The sequence below is a fragment of the Anabas testudineus genome, chromosome 3, assembly GCF_900324465.2.
Source record: "Anabas testudineus chromosome 3, fAnaTes1.2, whole genome shotgun sequence".
NCBI lineage: Eukaryota > Metazoa > Chordata > Actinopteri > Anabantiformes > Anabantidae > Anabas > Anabas testudineus.
The window spans coordinates 11,787,004-11,810,127 of NC_046612.1; the positions used below are offsets into that span (position 1 = coordinate 11,787,004).

Consider the following 23,124-nt stretch of genomic DNA (forward strand, 5'->3'; position numbering starts at 1 on the left):
ATATTACAACCATCTAAATATAACTGAACAGTCACATTACTCCATCATGACTCCTGAGGGCTACAAGCTTTAAACAGAAATTGAACCAGAACAGCTTTTTTCCGTTTTCGCTGCAAAATAAAATTTATGCAGACATGTCTATTTATTATTATATATTGATTTTCAAGTAAGTGATGTTTCTGCTGCTGACAGGCAGTTTTTGAAGAGTTACAAGCTAGAGTAAGCTGGTTGAGCACATTAATATATCTCCATAATTGCCAGTTTCAACATCAAACTCTGCACCAAGTACTGAAAAACAATCTACCCTAATTGCATAAACTTGTCTACTGTGTATTGTGATAAGGTACAAAAGAAACACAGATAGTAAAGAACAATTGACAGACTAAAAAAAAAAACGAAGAGAGACAGACAGGAAAGAAACACAGGTATCCAGACAGAGATAGACAGATACTGACAGACAGATAAGTAGATAAACAGATACCTAGATACATAGAAAATGACAGAGAAACAGCACAAGGACTGCTTCTCCATGTCAGGAGAAATAATGATTGTAGTGCTGAAAAGAAGAGAAGGGGCAGAAATAAGACAGACACAAAGGGACCCTGAACTAAGCAGCAGTTTTGCTTCCCTTCAGAGAGGAAGGCTGTTTTATATACAGTCAAAAGACAGGAGCTTTCGCAACAGAAGCACAAATCATTACTGTTACCTCTATCCAGCCTTGTTTTCATGCTCAAGTATGCTCTTTGGTTAGTGTCTGTGAATGTAATGCAGCCTTTTAGTGTGTCTTCAGGCCTCCCGAATGCCTGTCAGTCCTGATGAAAAGGAAGCCACTCAAGAGCATGGCTTACAAAGATGAAATGAGATTTGTGTGTCTGAATACTAGATACCGAGAGATGAGACACTTAGTGTATGCATCTCATAATGGCGCAGGGACGTAGAAAAACCACTACATCTATATAGATGCAAATATATGCTCAGCTTGAGGTCCATAACGTAAGGAGGTGGAGAAGAAGATCCATGGATCGTGATTTCCATTGATCTCGCTGTTGTACTTATAATTCTTGGCCAAGGGTTTGTGGTTTGGGCACATAGCACAAGAGGATGAAATTAAACACTCAATAGGAGCACTGTTCATATGGTTGCAAAGACACTACTGTCACCTATTACATCAACAACAAAGAACCTGACTGAGCCTCCCTGACCCCCCTCCAGTCTTTCCCTGCCTATCTGTGACCTTTACCATACTGTAGATACACTGGACAAACTCAATAAAGTGCTGTGTGTGACATTAAAAAGAAAACTGTCGACTTGTGTTCAACTACATTTAAACAGTCTACTGTTCTTCATCAGGGCAGCAGACACGACCTGAAGTATTCTCTTAAAAAATAAACCTATACCTCTGTACTACAGAAGATTAACGTTAGTATCACACAGCAGCGCAGACGAGCACACTGTAGCACAGATCAAACGCTAAACTGGTAAAATACAATATGTATTTACAGAATCAACAAGCATCTAATCCCAGAATAATCCCCAGAGAGTTACATCAGTAGAAAAGGTAAAAAGTGAAGCTCAATAGAAAACAGACAAATAGAGAGAGAAAAAAAAAACATTTTGTAGGCAGGCAGTTGTTTATGCATTAATCTCTCATTACGGTTCAAATACAAGTAAACATATTAAATTGAATCTAATGTTTACAATTTATCATTTTTATGAATAAAATATAATTTAAAGTGAAGTTAAAAAAGTGCTACAGTAAATAATAAAGTTCATGATTTCAGTATTTGCTCCAGTATTTGCTGTTTGCTCCAACTATGTGATTACTCATTTAGCACTGGTAAGACCAGTTGGCAGAGTCCTGCTGCTAAACATCGTCAGGGATGTTGATTCGACAGGGAGTGGATGAAGCTCCCGGTGCACTGGGAGAGCTAAAAAAACTAAGTTGACACCAGCAGGAAACCAAAAATAACAGCAATAATCACACTGTGATATGGCCTCAGAGAAAGTGGGAGGTAGACACAGTGTTAAAATTATCAAGTAGCAATGTCTATAGTGGAGCCGTGCATGCCTAAAGAGTCACTGATGTTTAAAAAGTCAACACTAAAAGAGTTAATGATGTGTGGTTAAACAGCCATATATTTTGTTTTCCTTTCAGAGTATTAAATCTGTCCATTTTTAGAAGACCTAGGGAATATACCAACACTATTAAGATACCCTAGCAGTTCATATGCTGTGCATATTAATAATAATATATTACCTCTGCTGGCTCGGTCCACATGCTCAAGGTCGTCAACAAACTTGATAACGCCTGGGAATTCCTCCTCACATACTTGTGCCAGGAAGTGGAGCAATGTGGTCTTTTGGTCTGCTGACTTTGTGTCCTTTAGCTGTAATAAAATAAAAAAGACAAAACACAAACTGTAAATACATCTTGCTTAAACAAGCTTTTGCTTTAACAGCAGAGAACTGTTGGTTCCTGTAGCTTTGTACAGTAAACGCTGAGTGTTGACTGCAGTACAGATGCTTTCATGTCTGACACTCATGCTGCGGAAATATATTTACAATGTGATGACCTCTGCTGTGCTTTGTACCTCTCTCAACCCTACAAGCCACAATTTTTCAATTTCTATGATAGATTTCCATCATTGCTCTTTTACAGTCTAATTCCAAGATGTCTCTCAGTATCCCCGCCAAACATCCCTCCTGTGGAGTGCATTGCTGTGTATCTCTCTAGGTGATCTATTGGTAGACAGCAGTGTATTCAGCCCCGCTGGGTTTAATCATGTTTGTATTATCTCCTCTAATCAAACATTCTCATCTCTCTTTTCATTTCTGTTTTCCCCGTTTTTTTCTTTCTTTTTTTTTTCTGAAAAGCTTCAAGTGCTTGCTCATAAAAGGTCCCTCTCTGAATTTAGATGGATGGTAATCATAGCTGACAATGTAAACATTTCGCTTTTTCCAGTTGGACTGGGTGCAATTTTCCTGTGCTGCAGAGTGTGCTGTGGAATTAAGTTGTCAAACTCGGGAGCGGGCATGAAGGTGATGTCTTCCTCTGGATATCCTACCTCTGACATCGACTCACACCATGGCCCCCCCAGCATAGGAGCACAAAGACAAGGAAACAGGCGCTGAAACAACTGTGTTACAAATCCACTGAAGATATTCCTTCAAAGGCGTTTATTAACTGATGATATTACTGTCACACCAATGCAACTAATCCATCATGTATGTGTATAGGAGTCCATGTTTATGTAAGCGCATACGCTGGTGTCTCTATGAACATAAGCACCCAAGTCTAAGAGGGCAGAGAGGTGGCAGTGATGAATGGCTGCACTGGTTGTTATTGTGGAAACTGCAGCTGTAATGTAACCACTGGAGGAGACTGCTACTCCAGGGTCACACTCTGCTCTCTGTCACCATCACTATCATACTGATAAACTTAAAGTTCTGCCTTTATGCCATATAAAATCCACAATTACAGGTATATGCTATGTCTCCACCCCTAAGAATGAGTAGCCTGGAAGGGCGTGTGAACTTTCAAGGGGTACTGACTGTAGCCTCAGTTATCTATTCTGAGAGGGTGAATGTGAATAAAGTGCTCCCTTGGTCCAGTTGCTTTGATAGATTCTAGCAGATAGAGAAAAATCTGTCTTAAGGGGCTGATAGTGTTCAATCAAATGAAATAGTTTCAAGAAAAATGTCTCATTATAGGAGCCACTTTAGATCAGTTCAGCGATAAAGCCCAGCTGAGCCAGTGACATAAAAGCATAGGAACTTGTGCTTTCAACCCTACACAACCCTAGAGAGATGTAGCCATACAAATATAAACATGCACAAATATGTAAACACATCCTTGCAAAACAGCAGAACCAACATTTCGATGGTTTGTGCACATAAAATTCATCCAGAGTATATTTATCCTGACTCTAAACACCATTCATTGTATTGGACTAGGGCCTGTACTTGCAGTATGCCACATGCTTGCAAATCTCATTCTGAGAACATGAGGTTCTTGGATGCATGCAAACCGTGACTGCACCAATCAGAGTGGAAAGAATCTGTGAAGGCCTCCGTCAAGCGATGATCAAAAAAGTAAGTGAGCAGTTGATGGTAAGATCAGCATTTCAACCCTCACCTTACACAGGGAACTGAGGTCGAAGCCGTATGACTGGGCATTTCGAGAGCCTGCATTCATGTAATTCCCCAGCAGCAGCACCAGCTCCAGCAATCGGCCAAAGGAGCGGCTCTTCCTGACCTCATCACAGGCTGCGTTTACAGCCAGGATGTCTGGGCGCAGGTTGTTTACCTGCTCCTCGAACTGTAGCCGGAAGAGAATGTGGCTGAGGCGAGGGCGCAGGCGCTTCACGCTGCTCATCTAGGTGAGGAGGACAGCGAAATGAGGACGTGTGGATGAGAAAAGAAAATTATAAAAAGGGGAATTATTGAAGAGAGAAGGACACAAGAGAGGAGAGGTTCAAGAAAAAGGAAACTTCTGTCAGACAAGGTAGTTTAACTTAACATAACTACAAACGCACTTTTGGCACACCCTCAACATTCAGCCAATCTAATTTAAAAGACATTTATGCAACTGGCTTGCTGGAAAGTGTTGCTAGGCAGTAGTAATGGATGCTGGCAGTGATTTGATTTGGGACCCAGGTCTGGTAAGTTAATTGTGGAGTTAGTGTCCATATAGGGCAGGCATCAGAGGGGGTGGAATATACAATAGGCTGCCTTGGATTACCACTCTCACATAATTAGAGAAAATTGGAAAATATTGCATTGGGCCCAAGGCCTGGCCACAACAGTGACTGTGTATGTGTGTGGGGTGGTAAGGAGGGGCGCAGGTTCCAATTGTCTGTTTCACACAACAGCTGGCTGTGTGGTTTGATGTCGTCCATCAAGGGTTTAATTATAGCTACTGTAATGTTATCAAATGACTATTTCAGTCAGTGAGTGAGCGTGCTTGTGTGCATGTGTATGTGCACCGTGTGTGTTCTTACATGAGAGAAAAGGGGGAGGTGAGGAAAAGCGAGAGGACAAAAATGGGATAAATTTGACAAAAAGCAAGGTGCACAAGAACCAAATGTAATGCTGAAATAGAGCCTAGAGAAGGGGTTAATTATGTGATAGGGATATTGTAGAAAGGGTAAAATAATTAGATGAAGTAGAAAGAAGGCAAATGCACGAGGGTACCTTCAGAGTGAAAATGTGAAACTGTAGTTTCCTTTAATGGAACTGAGGGAACTGAGTCTGTTTTTTTTTTTTTTCTTTCTATAAAATGTAGTTTGTGTTGCAGGATTTCTTTCATACTGCAGAGATGCACTGTGTAGTATATTCAATGAATCCAAGTAAATATTTGTATGATGTAGTATTGTATTAAATGTGTCTGCAGAGTGTCAACAATGTTTTACATCAGTGGTCCCCAACCCTGGTCCTCAAGGCCCAATGTCCTGCTTGTTTTCCAACTGCCCCTGTCCCACCCACTGCTGATTATCTGAATCAGGTGTTTTCAGCCAATCAGAAGCTGACAGGAAACAGCTGCTGATTGGCTAAAAACACTAATGTGCCGTAGTCAAAGGCACCTGTACTGCATAAAGTTGACTCCTAATTTTCTACTTGCGACACAGGGGGACAGGAAGGGAAAAAAACATTATATACAGAGTCCTCTTTGTTTGATACCTCCATAATGAACTATAATTAACGGAGTATGCTCTATTTTAAGAGCAAATAAAGCAGGTTGTGGTATGTTTGTCAGTGAATTAGTTAGAATTAGACAGAATCGCAGTATACAACATGTGAAACCTCTCATGCACAATTCTGATAATCCTTTTTGAAAAGTTGTTCAGAAATGATGCCGGCATAATTAGGCAGGAGTGCTGCTCTTTAATGTACATAAATTAGCGTGGAAGTCCACAGGTGTCCTGTCTTCCCTCTTAAGGCTTAAGAAACAGAATTTTAAAAAAGCTAAGGATTAAGATATTCATATGAGAGTACTCGAGTCGTGTGTGTGTGTGTGTGTGTGTAGAGGGAGAAAAAGACGCACCGAGGAAAGGAAATCATGTAAATGCAAGACCACTTCACATTCCTATAACATTAAAATAGTAATAAACCATACGTTGTGTGTATAATTGTGTTACGTGACTTTGGTCACAATTCACCGAATTAAACTTAGTTGACACTAAGAGTAAATGTCAGAAGACATTAAAACACAAAGAAAATCATTTTTGGGATTATTTTTGTTATTGCGTGTTCATATTGTTAGAGCTATAACCATCTGTTGAGGAGGTCGCAGTTGCGTGTGTGTACTCACCACAACCCCAAATTGTTCAGGCTCTGACAAATTTGCGTACTCGTTTTCATACTTGGCCAAGGCGTTCAGCTGCTCCTGCTCTGGTAGGTGCTTTACAAGGTTCTACAAAGAGCAGAGATAAAGAGAGGGAGTGAGAAGCAGAGTCGAGAAAAGCAACTGGTGCCCGTTTGTTTAAAAAAAGCTTCGTGATGATGGTGATGATACAATTCCTGACACACTTTATGAGTCAATTTCTTTCTTACGCAGAAATGTTTTGTAACCACAATAAAATGACTTTTTAGGGACAAATGCTTCCATTGAAAAGTTGCTGTAACCTGAAATGTGACCAATGATCAAAAACACAGCGAGTTTAACGTTGTAAATGAATACAGTAGCCTGTGGTTTTATTGGAATATCTACTGTACATACAGGCGTACAGAGGCCTATTATTAGCCAACATTATCAGTCCTTTGTTCCAATGACACATTGACACATAGTTTGTTATTGCAAGTTGCTACAGTATCATCAATTTAAAAGGGTAACTAATCATTACAAAACCATGTTTCCATGGAAATTTTAAAACATTTTGAACAGTAGTGTATGTGTCTGCACATACAAAAATACAATTTAACTGTGATTGGGTTAATTTAAGCCAAGTTGATTGCTTTGCCTTCTCATTTGAAAGTAACAGCCATTTCAGCAAATACTGCTAAATATGTCAGTCTGATGCATTTAATTTGGCTTGAAAAGCTGTTCACGATGCCACTTTTATTAGTCCGTTTCTATTGATGCACTATAATGAAATTTCCTTATAGACTATTTTGGCAGTTCCTAATTAACAATTATTTATTAAATTAAATCTTTAAAATATTCATCCATTGTTCAACTTTTTGTGAAATTTATTTCAACTCAGCCTACCCACATGGACCGATAACACTTTCACTCAAATTCTGAAGTACATCTAGTCACGTCTGATGAACAAATTGACTTTCAACATTTTTGGTTTGTGTACTTTATAGGCCTTCATTAGTTTAATTAAATGTAACAAATGTGTGCTGTATGCTAACGCTATATATATATATTTATGGCTTTAATTCCTGGAATTGTAACCCAGCCTCCAACTTGCGCATAATACGGCTGCAGAGGAAATGACGCCTAGAAAACTGGAGCACATTTCCCCCCTTGAACCTCCTTGCACTGGTTACTTGTGTCCTTCGGAATTGATTTTAAAGTTTCTCCACTTGTTTGCCCCATCCCACACTACTGACCTTCTCTGTTCTTAAACCCCTGTTAGTAGCCTACGGTCCTCTGGAAAGTTGTTGCTGACAATTCCCAGGGCCAAGCTGGAGACAGAGGGTACTAGGGCGTTTGCTGTCAGGCTTCTATAACAGGCCTCCATTTGTCACAGGCAAGTGTGTCAGTGTGCTCTTCTAAAACTTTTGTCTTTGACAAATTGACCTTGAAGCTGTTTATAATTACTTTGATCCATTCAATTTTATTTTAATTTTAATTGTTTTCTCATCTGAACTACACATTATACATCCTACTGTTAAGTTTGGGGTCACTTAGAAATTTTGAAAGAAAAAGTACATTTTACACATTAAATTGGTAAAAATGCATTGTAGAAACTATTGATGTTGTAAAAGACCATTGACTATATGTATATACAATATGTACATAGAAGAGTTAAGAGTCCCATTATCAGCAAACATTAGTCCTGTGTTCCAATGGTACATTGTGTTTCCTAATGTAAGTTTATCGATTGAAAAGGCTAACAGATCAATACAAAACCCTTTTGCCATCACGTTAGCACACCAGAAAACATGTAGAGTGGTGCTTGAGAGTTTATGAACACTTCAGATTTTTCTCTATTTCTATATAAATAAGTGAAACGTAATGAAAACAAATGAGACAAAAATATTACACTTATTCTTTCATTGATTGTGGAACATGATTCAGGTATTAGTAGTACTTTGGTATCTGTGTTGTGTTTTTTTTTTTTTTAAACCTGTGGTTTCAGTAAACAGTGTGACCCCATTTTTCAGCAATGATTTAAAGTAAGTTTTACAACTTCTATGAAAACTCATCATTTAGGTCATATTTTACATAAACAGAAGGTTCTAAAGTGTTTAGAAACTATGAAGGGCCACAGTTTGTTTTCATGGAAAACAAGGAAATTTATAACCCCAGACTTTGGAATGGTAATGTTCTGCTGTACATGTGCTTTTGTGAGTTTCTTCCAAGTGTGCAGTAAATATAAAATTAAAAAGATAACAGTTATCAGTAGAATATACTAAACTGAAAAAGAGAAATTAAATTACACTCTCTGGAGGTGGTCTGGCTCCCATTGATTTTGGTTCTTAGTAAGGTGTAAATGCAATCTATACACTACATGAATGAGATCATCTTAAGAAAGAAAGAAAAAAAAGAGTAATCGTCAGATTGACACTTTACCTGTTTTAAGGGCATTATGTTAGTTATGTACCTTTAGGCACATTCAAATCATAGCCACAAAACGAAGAGGTAAAGCTGAAGCCCAAAATGAACAGCAGAAAAATATTATTTAAAAAATGCAGCTTAACATTGGCACAGTAGTTATTTATTTGTTTATTCACAGATTGCCTGTGCTCACCAACTGTTTCAACACCTGTTGTACTGTAGGCTTTACAGATGCCAGATACTTCAGCCCGAGGCAAGGCAGACAACTAATCAAGGCAATAGACAAGAGATGGGGCATGAACTTCAGAAACTGTGTAGGAGAAGGACAGCACTAAGAATATACTTTCTGCCTCAAGGTGAAAAGTTACACATTGTAGGCCGAGCAAGCTTCCAATATTCTTTTCATCTCAGAGATAGGAAGGTGTGCAAATAAGAATTAGGTGGTCAGTTCAAGAAAGTGATGTCACACAAGTAACTGGATTTTTACAACTTACCTGAATCATAGGTTCAGTGAGTTGCTCCTCATCCACCTCCAAAATCATGCGGCGAATTTCCTGATAAGGCATACGGAAGGAACCCAGAAAGATGGCTGTGCAGAGACAAACAAACAAAAATGCAGTGATTAAAACAAAAAGAATAACCAACAATGTTGCTTATTCAAAAAAAAAAAAAAAAAAAGGAAACACCAAGAAAAACAAAACAAAACAAAACAAAGCACAATGTGAAATTTAAAAAGTGAAGCTCAATGTCATATAAAAGACACAAGGGGAGAAGAGAATAAAAAGAAAGGTACATCAGTGCATAAGTTAGTCGGACATCAAATCATTCTAAAGAGTGATTTAAAAGATTGCATTGGTGTAGCAAGACTGAGAACTACTGCTACTGCTGGGGACTGAGTGGCAAATGCCTTGACAGCCTAAGTCATTAGTCTAGCAAGTAAAACCATCAGAAAAGCTCTTATCTCTTAAAAGATAAGTGACTAGCCTCGGAACAAGATGATGCATAACTTTAAAGTCCTCTGGGAATATTTAAAGGTATAAACTGTGGTGGCTTGAGTATAATTTGATATCCTACTCTTACAGAAAGCAAACTGCCATGATACACAGTAGAACCAGGAATTATTCTCCAAAACAAATAAATGAAATAGAGATCAGTGCAGTGCTGTAGATCACAATCTGACTGAAGAGACCAATTAAAGCCTACAATTACTGAGGTGACTTTAAACTAGGTTTGGCTGGCTAGTATTCAAATTGTTTTAGATTTTCCATGCAAAAATGGGATACTCTGTATCTTCAATGACAAATTGAAGTTTTACTCATTAAAACTCCAACTCCAACTGTCACTACTTGACATTACAGATCATATCCCTAACATATTCGCACTCTATAAGCATCAATCAAGCACTGGAACACACTTATACTCACACTCAAATAGTTTAGACTCTCTGCCTATGGTGGTACACATAAACCACCTACTCTCCTTATTTCTGTCCTCATGATTTATCAGTCACATATCCTTTTTAATACATGAAACAACAGTCCCAGCTCCTCTTGATATAAGCCATCCAGATGTAAAGACCTGGGAGTGCTTAAGAGATCAGCCAGATCCTCATTAATGCTGGGTGCTTTTAAAACAGTCACTTTAAGAGCATGACTGTGTGAATGTGTCTGTGTGTGAGAGAGAGAGAAAGAGAGAGAGAGAGGGAGAGAGAAGTGATCTTACACAGTAACACTTTCCTCCCGTTTCTTCTTTCCTTAATGGATACCTTACATTGGTAATTAGCTCAGTGTGTGTGAGGACAAGGGTCATAAACCTCTGTGGCATCAGGTTCACACTAGGTGTAGTCTTGTTTTAACTAATATGGTCTCGAGCACATGTAAAGGGTTTCTGTCTTTTATATCACGTTGTAAAATGCAAAGATATAAGTTATAGGTGGTGACTGAAATGGAATAATGGGCTACAAAATGAAATGGAAATGTTCTACAAATTCTAACATCAAGAGACATGGATGTGTATAACTCCATCCGCACGCTCAATGGAAACAAGTACTTACAAAGGTTCTGAGCAATCTTGGGATCGAGCACTTTGAGCTCTTTAATTCTTTTCTTTATGGATTTCTTATCCTCCAGGTCCTCCTCTTCTTTTTTGGCTGATAAAGACAGAAACAATGAATTATTATCAGCGCACAAAGGCAATATGTACACAAATGCATGCACTTAGTGGATTGCTGACTTGTGGTAAACACAAATTCAAACACACTGAGCTTGATTTAGATGCTTTTGAGTGTCCAGATAGGACATAAACAAAAGAACAATGTGAAGTGGAATGTAGAGACTGCCTAGTTGGATTTTATTGTTTTTTACTGAGTTATGTCGCAGTAATAATTTTTAAAATGTCAACTATTAAAAGTTACCCATCCACATTTCTGTCCCCCCCTCCCACCAAAGTGAATGATGACACAGTCTGGCATGACAGGATGCCATGCGCCTAGAAAAGCATGGAGAAAGGGATTATGGCAAAGTGTTGTGATCACACCACTGACAGAGTAAGGTATGGGTGAGCTATAGCTGTTTCAAAAACACAGTGTTGCACAAATCAGGTTACAGACGATGATAAATCTGTTTTGGATCACCTGGGGTCAGGTAGGTGGGTGGGTGGTGATAGTGCTATTGGTACACAGAAGAGGCGTTATGACATGAAGACACATCAAAACAAGACGCAGACCTCTTGAGCCACACTCAAAAAGAGGAGTTCATGGTTGGTTTTAATTATTTAAGACACCAGATTAAGAGATCAAAATGTGCATCCCATGAGTATGCTGGGTAATTGTCTGGTGCTGTAATTATGAGGAGAGGAGAGGAGAGGAGAGGAGAGGAGAGGAGAGGAGAGGAGAGGAGAGGAGAGGAGAGGAGAGGAGAAGAGAGGAGCCACAGGATAGACATTTCTCCTGTTCCTCACGGACTCGGTCTTCTTTCAGAGATCCTGTATCTAATTAAAAAGTGAAGAGGTATGGTGGGAGCTCCTGCAGGAAAGACTGTTAGCATGTCTCCAAACATGAACACCTACTGTACAGCCCACAGTGCACAGAAACACACAAACAGAGCCACACACTGAGCTACGCTTGGACTTACGTGGCTCCTCTGTTGGTACACTCTCCTCACAGTCTTTGAGTGTGTGAGAGAGGGGAAAGCACAGAGCACAGACAGGGAATTGTGTACCATGGAAAGGGGAGAGGAGAGAGAATGAAGAGATGAAAACAAATTTTCATAAGACTGGACCCTATCCACTGCAGCGTGGGACACAGAGGGACTAAGGTAAAGAAACAATGAATAGTCTATAAAAACAAATGAGGAAAATGTACTAATAAGAACTAGGTTGAATTAAAATCTGTAAAAACAGACAAATTCCCTGAAAGTTTAACAGCTAACTTCAGTAAAAATTAACCTCAATTTCACAGCTAATTACAATCTCATAATATACAGACATGCATGGTGTGTTTTTAATATTGGTCAAGATTAAAGTTTGAATGTTTAGTTGATGAATAGCTGGAGTTACTTCAACTAATTTAGGATTTTTCTTTCCTTTTAGAAAAATAGAAAACTACAAATGTCATCAATAATAATAACCTGATACCTATTAGGAGCTTGAAGTGAAGGGATCTGAATGATTTCTAAGGGAACTGTAAATACATTCAACCACTAATAATGCAAAGCCACATCATTTCAGAATGTCTCCATGAATATATCCAATGCAGAACACTGTTTCCTCCATGCACCTACTAAATAAATTAAGAAAGAAAATAAAAGCATATTAATTATAAGGCATAAATAAAATCCATTAAAATGTAACAATGCCAAAATTTACCCTCAAAACTAGCGTGACGAACTGAAGTTTTCAGTATTCTTCCGGGAAGGTAATCTGAATTTTATGTTATTGGGTATTTGAATGCAATATTAGGAGCCAGCCCTAGAAAGCCTCCAGCTAACTGCATTAAGATGTTGTATTGATCTATGGCACTCATCATAACTTACAGCCTCACAGAATCTCATTTATTACACCAACACACAGACTCTCGCGAAAACAAACGCAGACGAGAAACACAGCACAAGAGTATTAGCCGCCTTGTTTCAGTGCATATAAACATACTTGGCTGGGTCATATAATCCATGAATAGTCCTCAGATAATACTGTTGGGCTGCATCCATCTCTGTACAAGAGATAGTGATAAGATAAGAAGTCACACACACACATACTCACACAATCACACCAAACTGCCTCAGGTGTTATCAGTTAAATCAGCTAATTAGATCGCCCCCTTCTAGTATCACCCCTCATCCGCTCTGGCCTTAAAACAGCTCTTCTTAAGGGAATTCTGCTCATTATACATCAGCCAATTAAAATGCCCCACAGGGGTTCAGAGGTCACTGGTTAATCAATCAGAGGGAGAGGCAACTGTTGTAGTTATCTGATTGCGCCATCACCCAGGAAGTGGGGAAAGATAAGGGTACACTTGTGAGTGCAAAGCAGCGGGGAGTCCATCAAATCACAGGTCTAGCAAAAGTAGGACAGAAGTGAGGTACACAGTGTAGGTGTGGTACACAAGCAGGTATTTTAGGGTCTAATGGGGAGCGGATTCGCCAATATTAATTTGACACAGTATCAAAAAAATAAAAGGAAATGGTTGTGTGTTCACTGAGGCAGAGCAAGAGAGAACCAGAGAGTAAGTGTGACGGGAAGAGGTAAGTTCCAAACGGAGCCATCAACAAAGTTAACATGAGATACTGAGATCAGAGATTACATAAAGGGAAAGCAGGACCTCATCACAAGACAGGAGAGCAGTGCACAGACACCAACGCTGGGAAAACTGTCTCAGTTGAAAGGCTTGCCCTGCTCTGGCATAGCGCAGCCCTGTGCCAGCCATCTACCATCTAAGCACTTTCAAGTTAAGACCTCTTAATGGAGGCTTGTGATAAATGTCAACTTGATGGCAGGACTGTGGATAAAGTAGAAGGCGAGATATAAAATATATGAAAAATAGATCAAAGATGACCCCCAGTGCAATAAACTAAAAAAAAGTAGACTGCATTGTTCGCACAAAAATAGCAAAAAACTAAATACAAAATAAATATTTCAATTTTTGCTGTACTTTTTAATGAAAAACAAAATCTTGGATGTTGTGTTGTGGATGTACAAGAAAGAAAAAGTTGTATTATTTGTTGTATTATTTTCTTAAGAAAGACAAATTAGGCTTGGTTGAGAGGCATCTACCCCTCACACTTGTAATAATTCTACCGGCTGGTTTTGATCCCATCTCTGCCAAAGTTTAAAGGCGCTTGACAAAAATATGACAATATGTTACATTGTGTGCACACGTGCTTCTCAAGCAGAAGCACTTCCCACAAGGCGGTATCAGTGAACTGTTCCGTCAAAGCACTAAAGGGAATGGTGGATGAAATAAAACTGCTGTGAAAGAGCATGACTGATGCTGTACATGACAGGCAGGCCTCAGAGACAAGCAAGCAACACCTCAAATCCACCCCCCCCCCCCACCCCACCACCATCCTTCGCACACACACACACCAAAATCTCCTCCTCCATCTACTCGGCCTCCTACACTCACACCAGCACTTCATCTCATCAGGACGGATTCCTAATCAGAGAAAACGCCTTACAGGAACTGCCCTGCTTTATGCATCCACACACAGTCTGCCCTAACACTAATGTCTAATCAAAACATATACTCTACAAACATCTAAGACACTGGAAGGGTGAAGTAAGGAATTGACATCATTGTGAGTGAGACAGGCAACAGAACAGCTGGCGTATAGCTGGCGCCTGTTTATTTGGCATGTCGTTTTTTTTTTTTTTATCCAGTATGTGTTTAACTACTGCATCTTACTTCCCGAAGAGATATCACACCCTTGAGTTGACTTTTCTCTTTGATGAGGATTCATTATTTATGGCATGTTTTAGTGATATGATCATCTCCCCCTGAGAAAGCAGATACACAAGCACCAAGCGAGGAAAATTTGAGAGGGCAGCAGTCTTCAAAAGGGTAATTAAATCACTGTGTTGTTTCCAATAGCCAATCAGGGCAGTCATGCAGGTAAAGTTTAAATCACTGCTATTAGGGGAGTTTCTGTAGCAGGGATAATTTGGGGGGTTCACAATGACAAAATGCCATAGATACATACATAACGCGCGCACACACACCACTGCCTGAAGCAAAATCCACTGTGAGACATCTGATGCACAGGAGGGGGGCTGTCTGCAGTGAGCGAACAAATCCACCATTCCAACACATCTGTCAACTCTACAATCAACAGAGGAGAGATGAACAGTCAAACCATCCGCTCAGTTTGACTGTTGACTCACTGTATGGTTCTGATCCAGCTAAGTCCTGAACTTGAGTCAGCCTGACAGCGAGCGCTGGAGACATCAAGTACGTCCAGTAGCTACTTTTGACTATCCACACCTGGCCTCACCTTTCTCTCTCTCTGTTTTATCAATGCACCGACTACAGAGTCCACACCAATGCCGGTGTGACACCTTGACTGGACTGTTTGCACAGAGATTACTCCCCCCATTCAAAGGGGGTATGCGAGGACGAGCGTGTGTGAGACAGAAGAGGAGAACAGAGTAATGAAGTGAGGAGCCGTGTTGTGAGTGAGCTAATCAAAGTATACTATGCAGGGCCACCTCTCCCTGTGATCCAGTCTAGATGACCCAGGGCCATAATTAGTCTGAGACGTTTGTTCTGATAGCAGCAAATTAACAGACTTCATTAGGTTTTTTTTTCCTCTTCTCTTCTCCTCTATTCCTGCTCTACCAAGATCGTTTCTAATTCAAAACCACTGAAATTGCTCCTGCTTGAGCATCAGCGTCTACAGCATACCAGTCAGCTGTATTTAACAAAGGATCCCCAAAACAAGCAAGTATTCACATTTAAAAATAAATTCATACAACTAGAATAAGATTATTGAGGCTAGATTCACAATAAATTACAAGTCTCTGTTAATATGAGTACTGGCCTGTGGTGATGGATTTCACACATACCCATATTCTCAGTGGAGTAGTGCCCTCTAAAGGCCTCTTGAAGACCTACCAATCTCCTCTAAATGTGTGTGTGTGTGTTCTAAAATGAGTATTTTCTGACTACTCTGTCATATCAGGTATGAAGCATTATTATCTCCTTTTCATTTCACCATGTGACAGCACCAGTCCAAACTGAACAGTTGTTAAGCCCACCCTAACATTTCCCAAGTCATTCAATGGATTGATGACAGCCTAAATCATTCATCTTTGAAGCCATTTTCCATTTCCCCCCCCCCCTGTGCTGCTGCAAACATGTCTGCACCACTTCCCCCGCCCTATATACACAAACCTACATGTGTGGATGAAAAATCACCGCAGAAAAATAAAGTCGCGAAAGCAAATATGTTTTTAACGAGCCAGCCCATTACTTTGGTGATGTGAGAACATAAAAACACAAATTGGGAATAAATTGAGGTGCTGATGCTTGAGAAAGTGAAGTGGAAGAAAAGAGAGGAAGAAAGAAGAAAATAATGGAGGGGAAAAGGAAAGAGGGAAAAGCAGAAAAAGGGTGAGGACAATGGGCGTGGGTGTTTGAGGCAAACGTGATGTGACGAGCATTTCAGGAAGCCCTCTCCGATCCAGGTAATCGGGGTGTTGTTGATTGTTTCAAATAAAGCAGTATCCAAGTTAACTACACTACAAATTTTTGTTAATACAACTAAAATGCTGCTGTGTTATAGGTAAATTTCAGCCCATATATGAAAATATGCTGGACATTGTGAGAAAGGCAGAAACAGCCATCCATGTGTACTGTGTGATCAGATGATCCTATTCAAAAACAATGAAAAGACCCTTTAATGATAATGCATTTGATGGGATCTCTCATAATGGCACAAATTTTCTGCAGCCACATGAAAAGTCATTATAGAACTAATGGTGTTCTTCAAAATGTCACAGCAAAAGCATAACGAGAGTGGGAATAGAGGAGAAAAGAGCAAAACAAGCAAGACAGAGGGTGAGAGAGACACGACACACAGAAGAGAAAGTCCATTTGATGTGAACAGATTTATACCAGTGGAGAGCAACACTAACTACTAGACAGCATGAGATGGACTTCCTGCTGCTTGTGTGCTGAGTGGTTCAAAACAAACTATATTTACAGCTTTTGAAATCATTTTACCAACTAAATATGTGTGCTACCTTCACCTCAGCTCGACATTGCTTTTTATTTTTACCCAAATGAAGCCGAAACAATTATAGTGATTAGGTAATTTATGTTAAGACAAGTATAAATGACTGGAAGTTCTATAACTGTAAGAAATTTGACTTCCAAAGCCTCCTTCAGGCAGTTAATTAAAAAAGCCCACCTAATGTTTTTTTATATAGAAATATATATAGATATACTTTCATAGCCACCTCCTCCACCATCGATCTCTTCATAATTCCTCTATGATGATGTCCACCAACTTCCTTAGCTCTTTTTGCCTCATTGTAATTGGAAAGCCTACCAAGTCCTCTACACAGCAGGCCACAAAGGCTATTACTGTTCAAAGAAATACACCCACCTTGTATGAGAGACCTATTACCCATCAATATATGGATATGTTAAGTGGCTCCAATTTAGAGGCAGTCTGAGGGTTATTGTAGTGGAGACTGGCAGAGGCAATAGTTTGAATGATTGTGAGTGTATAATGTGTCACGTCAGTCTAAGCTGGACAAGTCACGACAAGGTGTCAACTCGAGTCCACTCTCAATCAGAAGCTCTCTTAAACCACCCAACCATTCAGAAGAGCTTAACCCCTTCCACGCACTACCGCCACTTCCATCAAGCACAACCCTAATGTGCTAGTGCAAAGTGACAAAACCCACACAAACATGTTTCCTTACCAGGCCATTATAATCATATGGAAATAGGCTGTCTAATTATCTCTTACAGCTTGCCAACAGTGGGAAGGGAGCTTGTCGTTCGTCAACTTTCTCTTTAACAGGCTACGCTGATCCTGAGAGCCTGACATCCTTAATGCTATGGCAGGAAACATAAAAAAAAGGGGACACTTCTGAAGCAAGTTTGGAGTACACATGGCCTCATTTCTGACAGTTTATTAATTAAACCTGAACTTGTTCAATTTAAATAAACAAAACACTGTATACTATCACAATCTTAATTATGGATAAGATATATTCTTACCTTATCTTAAGGATGTCTGTAATTCCTAACACTAATTCAATACAAATAATTAATTCATCAATTAACTTGCACTTCCAGTGCACAAATTGGTTTTATTAAGCTTAACTGGTTATTCAGGGGTTTTACTAATATTACCTACAGAAATATTACAGAGCTGAAAATAATGGACATGATCAACACAATAAGTATACTGCCCAATATGATTTTATTATGTATTTTTTGTTCCAAGTCATTCCTACCATTTAGTGACCAATCAACTTTAGGCACACTACTTTGCGTGAATGAATAAATGAGTGAATGAGTAAAACAAGTGTATAATCGGTAGTACACTCAACAGTGAGCAACAAATGGACATCTTGGATCATCTCTAATAACTGTTTGAGCCACGCAAAGGTAATTTTCTTATCTCTAAAACTAGAGCAGTGCATTATGGGATTATTGGCAGATAGAGGTGGACATGCCATGTATGCCATTATGCTTTCAGTGCACTATGTAGTGGGCAGAGTTACACACTCAACATTCAGACGCCACAGCAAAATGGCGAACACCCTATGTAGTAAAGACGGGAGTGATTCTGGACACATACTGTTTCCCTGCAGGGCTGTAACTTTGGAGTAGAGGTAGGTTATTAGCAGATGCCTGTATCCTGGGGAGAAATGGCAAACTGATTTTGTGATCTTTGAGGGTTTTGTCTAATTGGATGTTATTTATTAGCCGAAAGGAAGCCTCAGGAAAGGGCAGCTCTCTTCATGTTGTTGCTCATTTTCCTAGCACTATGGTGATAAATGTCTCTCTCTTCCCTTTCGTGATAAACAGAGACAAATATGGTCTATAGTAGATGTCAATTAGGATACCTCTACTTGAACCATGAAGTATGAGAAAATGTAAAAACTAAAACACCATTAACAGTGTATCCTAAAATAAATTGCACGTCTAGTCAAAGATTTAAGTTGTCGTGTAACTTAAGCAGCCCCATTATTCTGCACCATTCCATTTTACCTGTGACAGAGAGCTACATTTTACTTTTGTGTCAAAATCTAGAACAAAACCTAACAACAAAAAGAGAGGAAGGACAGCAAAGAGGTGGCACTCTACTGGTCTGCTTTTGCAAAAATCCCACAGCTGGTACAACTGAATAAAAACAAAAGACCAGAAGAGAGATGAGAAGTACTGTAAAAAGGGGACAGGCTTTACACATGCCTCAACTCCCACCTGCCATTGTCTCTAAAACATTCTGTGATTTGTACCATCTCTTCTTGCTAAGACCCATAGGAAAGCTTTGCTATACATGTTTTATCTCTAAATACTGACAATGATGATGTCAAAGAGCTTCTCCAGAGGCTATCTGTAAAAATCACAGAAACTGTGGAAACCTCTCAAAACCCGTCAACATTTCTCTCTTGGCATCCACTCACTACATTTGTTTGTTTCTGTGCTTTTTTTCCATTTCTGTCCAATATTAAATAAATAGTCCTATATTTCAACATTTACAGTCCTTCTAATAGGATAATACTAATACAATACTTGGGACTGGCAAGCTCTGGGTACATTACACTCCAGGTGTGGTTCAAACTTGTATAGACTGACAAAACAATTTTAAATGTCTTATTTTTTTAATTTCAATATTAGTCTTTTTCATTGTGGCCGATCACATTAAGGTTAAGGCCTTTGATGAACCACAGATAATCTGGAATTACACTCTTCATAAAACCCAAAAGTAACAGGACTGATGAGAGGGCACTTCTATTATATGCAAATAAAATCACCACAACAGCATAAATAATACAAACAACCTCAAGAGGCCACACAGTAGTGTGATATGGATGAGGTTGCTATGGTAATACATGAACCATGGCCTGAAGCACTGAAGGTAACAGCCCTACAGGCATAAACTAAGTTGGAGCTGATAAGCTTCAAAAACAGAACCAAAAATACTCCAAAGCAGTCTCTCCATGATCAACCCAACATGTTACCATTTTGGAATTTCTCCATGAGCCTTAAAACAGTGGTGAAATGAGACATAAGTTGTGTTAGCTTTATTATTTAAAAACTTTAGGTCATTTACATAACTACGGTTGTCTGAGTAGCATGTGTTCTCACATTGGGAATGCCTTCAGTGTGATGAGAAGCTCCTATTGCAATCTGCCAGCAAGTACTGGCTGGGAATACACGTCAGTATAAAGCAGGGGAAGAGGCCTTCCCCCCGTAAAAGGGGTTGACACCATGCTTCCCATGATCGGGCAGCACGTAAAGCACAGTTTACATCCACTAATATAACTTATCTTACTTATTTTTCACCGCAGCAGATACCATAAATAAATCTGGTTGATTCAAAATGTGTTGGCATTCACCTTCTATCACATGCCCTTCATACATGTCTCTCAATAACCATATTTGAGTTTATTTTATATGATGTACAATATACTCCTGACTTCATACTTGTGTCTTTGTGAGGTTCATTCAAAGAAAGATATGTGAGAGTGAAAACCTTCAAGTGGTAAACAGGATTTATAAAAAATAAATACAGCACACAAATCTCATCAGGCCACCGTCATGCACTTCTGAAGAATATCTCGGTGTACACACACAAAAATGGGTTATGCTTCCTTATTGGCTAAACAGAAAACCTGTCATGCCCGAGTCATCTGCTGGTTACAGTTTGACACAAAACATGACATTAAAATCTCTCAGTTCAGTTTGGAAATAACTAAAATCAATAGTGTGAGGAAAAGCAAAAGCTGTACTAACCTTTTGTTTCTGTTCCAGAGCAAAAATCAAGGCAGATCATGCAGCCAATAGTTAAGAAAAAGCAAAAAGAGAAAAAAAGGGAGGAGAAACAGAGAAAGGAACAAAAAGAGAAAGAAGAAAATATGGTTAGTGATGTTTGAAGTAAGCATTAATTCAGACATTGTAGTTTTAGCAGAGAGACAAGAGAAAGCACTGCACTTAATGATATACAGTCAGGTTACAGTACATAGACGTAAATGCTGCAGAATGATTTGTCAAAAGTAGATACAAAGAAGAATTACAGTGTTTTACAATCACATAGAATCTCAACTTATGTCAGTGTTGTAACAGTGCTGAGTAATTTCAGTCACCAGTGACTTTATGTCAGATCAGATATCACAGGTTAGAGCCTTGATTCTCAAGCTTAAACAGAACATAATATACATATCCACTGCCCATAGCATGCTTTCACATAGTGACTCTTTTACTTACTTTTTTGACATTTTAATAATGTGAACATATTTTGACTCACATTCACAGCAGTGACTTCAGCGCAAAAATGTGTGAATCTCACTTGTGAAGCACAGAGTAGGATTTGAAAGGTTATGTTTATGAGGGGGGGGGGGGGGGGGGGGAGAAAAAGAAATCAGACGCTAGGAATTACTTTTTCACATTTTCTGGGTGTCTTTAAATTGTTTGATTCATGAGAGAATATTGCCTAGTCCTCATGTGCTTTTCAATACAAGTATTTCCATAAAACAGAGACCAAGTCCTATTTGGTATGTGCGTATTCATGAAAGTAGAGACATCACTATAAAAATGTAGATTTTTGCAGTCACATCACTGTTGCTGACTACACTAGTAGGCCAACAATTTACTACAATGAATGACAATAGAGCTACAGCCTGTGCCACTTCCAGCCCTCGCTCTTTTGAAGTTCCTTGATGAAGAAGGACTTCTCTCCATCTGCACAGGCTCCACTCTCAGTAACCAGAAAGACTGCAATTAAAGCCCTCCGATGCCAAGGGAGCAGATTAAAGCTCAGAGTTCAGAGGCTGACTTTGTAGCATCATTAGCTATGCTTAATTTATAATCTGTGATTAATAATCACAATGAGATAACTCTCACTCGTGGATGTAATGATTAACTTTAGTTAACCCCTCCGTTTTTCACAATTCAGCCTGAAAGCTGCGCTCTTTTACCAAACCATATAATCAGTGCTCAAAGAACGTCCAACTCTAACACAGCCTTTTTACAGCAAAGGTAACAGTGTGTGAGAAATGTATGTTTGCGAGTTTATGTGTGTTAATGGCGTTACTAGAGACCAAGTAATACGTTTAAAACATCACATTATATTTTACAAATGTTTTACATAAAACTGCAGAGGATTAGGGCCACATAAAAATATTATTGGAGTACTTAAATCTCAGAATTCTGACTTCAGTCACTGGACGAGAAGCAGAGTGCAGGTCACAGAGTCACCAATTAACCCAACTGCATGTCTTTGGACTGCACCCCGAGAAAATGCACACAGACACAGGCGGGGGGGACATGCAAATTCCACACAGCAAGTCTCCTGTTTTTCCAGTGGATCTGAGCGACGTTTGAGGAAAAAGTACTAACCTCAACACCACTCTGCCACCCCGATTCAGGTGGTTGATGAAATTAGATAAGGGCATAGCATATGTGACTGGATGTGTGACAGACAGAAGCAATTTTATCCAATAAATTTAAGCACTTGCCCTGTTTCAAGGGTTATTGTCATTTTGCCTCTGCTGGTAAAGAAACGCAACAAACAATAAGACATAAATACTGCAGTAAACAGCTATTCATGTAAAGGTTTACAAGTTATATTATCTGCATTTATGGGAAAATTGCCACAAAGATGATGTGAGATGCAATCTGTATGAAATAAACTAATATAACCTTTCAGCTTTATATATGAAAAGACGATAACATCTCAGGAAGCAAATGGGAAGAAACAGGACTGCGTGCCTGGAATTGCAAAGTCGTAAACTGACCAGGTCCTTGCAGATAGTTCAGAGAAAAAAATAAATAAAAGCAGAGAAAGATTACAGACATATAAAAGAAATGTTTGTGTATATGTTAGGAGGTGGTGGGTAGGTTCCTCCGACAACAGACAGACTCAATCCTCAACTCTTGTTTCTCTGCTTGGAAAACGTCATGGAGAGTTTCAGTATTCTGTGAATATATGCAGTTTTAAAATAGGCAGGCTGTTTTATCACACACAAAGATGTCTACTTCCATGCACTGACTCTTGCAGAATTGCATCTGTGTTGACAGGGTGAAGAGCGGACTTTCGTGATTGTAGTTTCCGCATTGTGCAAAAATGTCTCCTGAAAATTATGCTACTAAGCAACTAAACTGCGAATGTAATTACACTCTTGTAGCACATGTTGATGCATATAATAACGTGCTACAAGAA

The 23,124-nt window shown here is 39.2% G+C and overlaps 1 protein-coding gene across 3 annotated transcripts in view; it reads right to left on the minus strand.

Moving 5' to 3' along the window:
- Nucleotides 1-23,124, minus strand: part of LOC113174893 (protein diaphanous homolog 3-like) — a 129,983-nt gene that overhangs the window by 64,822 nt on the left and 42,037 nt on the right. For 2 of the 3 annotated variants that reach the window (XM_026379085.1, XM_026379086.1), the window contains 5 exons: nt 10,782-10,877; nt 9,223-9,317; nt 6,311-6,412; nt 4,136-4,375; nt 2,258-2,387 (listed from right to left, as the gene is read on the minus strand). In XM_026379085.1, the coding sequence (XP_026234870.1) occupies nt 2,258-2,387; nt 4,136-4,375; nt 6,311-6,412; nt 9,223-9,317; nt 10,782-10,877 (663 nt within the window). Of the gene's footprint in view, nt 1-2,257; nt 2,388-4,135; nt 4,376-6,310; nt 6,413-9,222; nt 9,318-10,781; nt 10,878-20,699; nt 20,709-23,124 lie in introns of all 3 variants that reach the window. The other variant, XM_026379084.1, reaches the window with a different exon arrangement.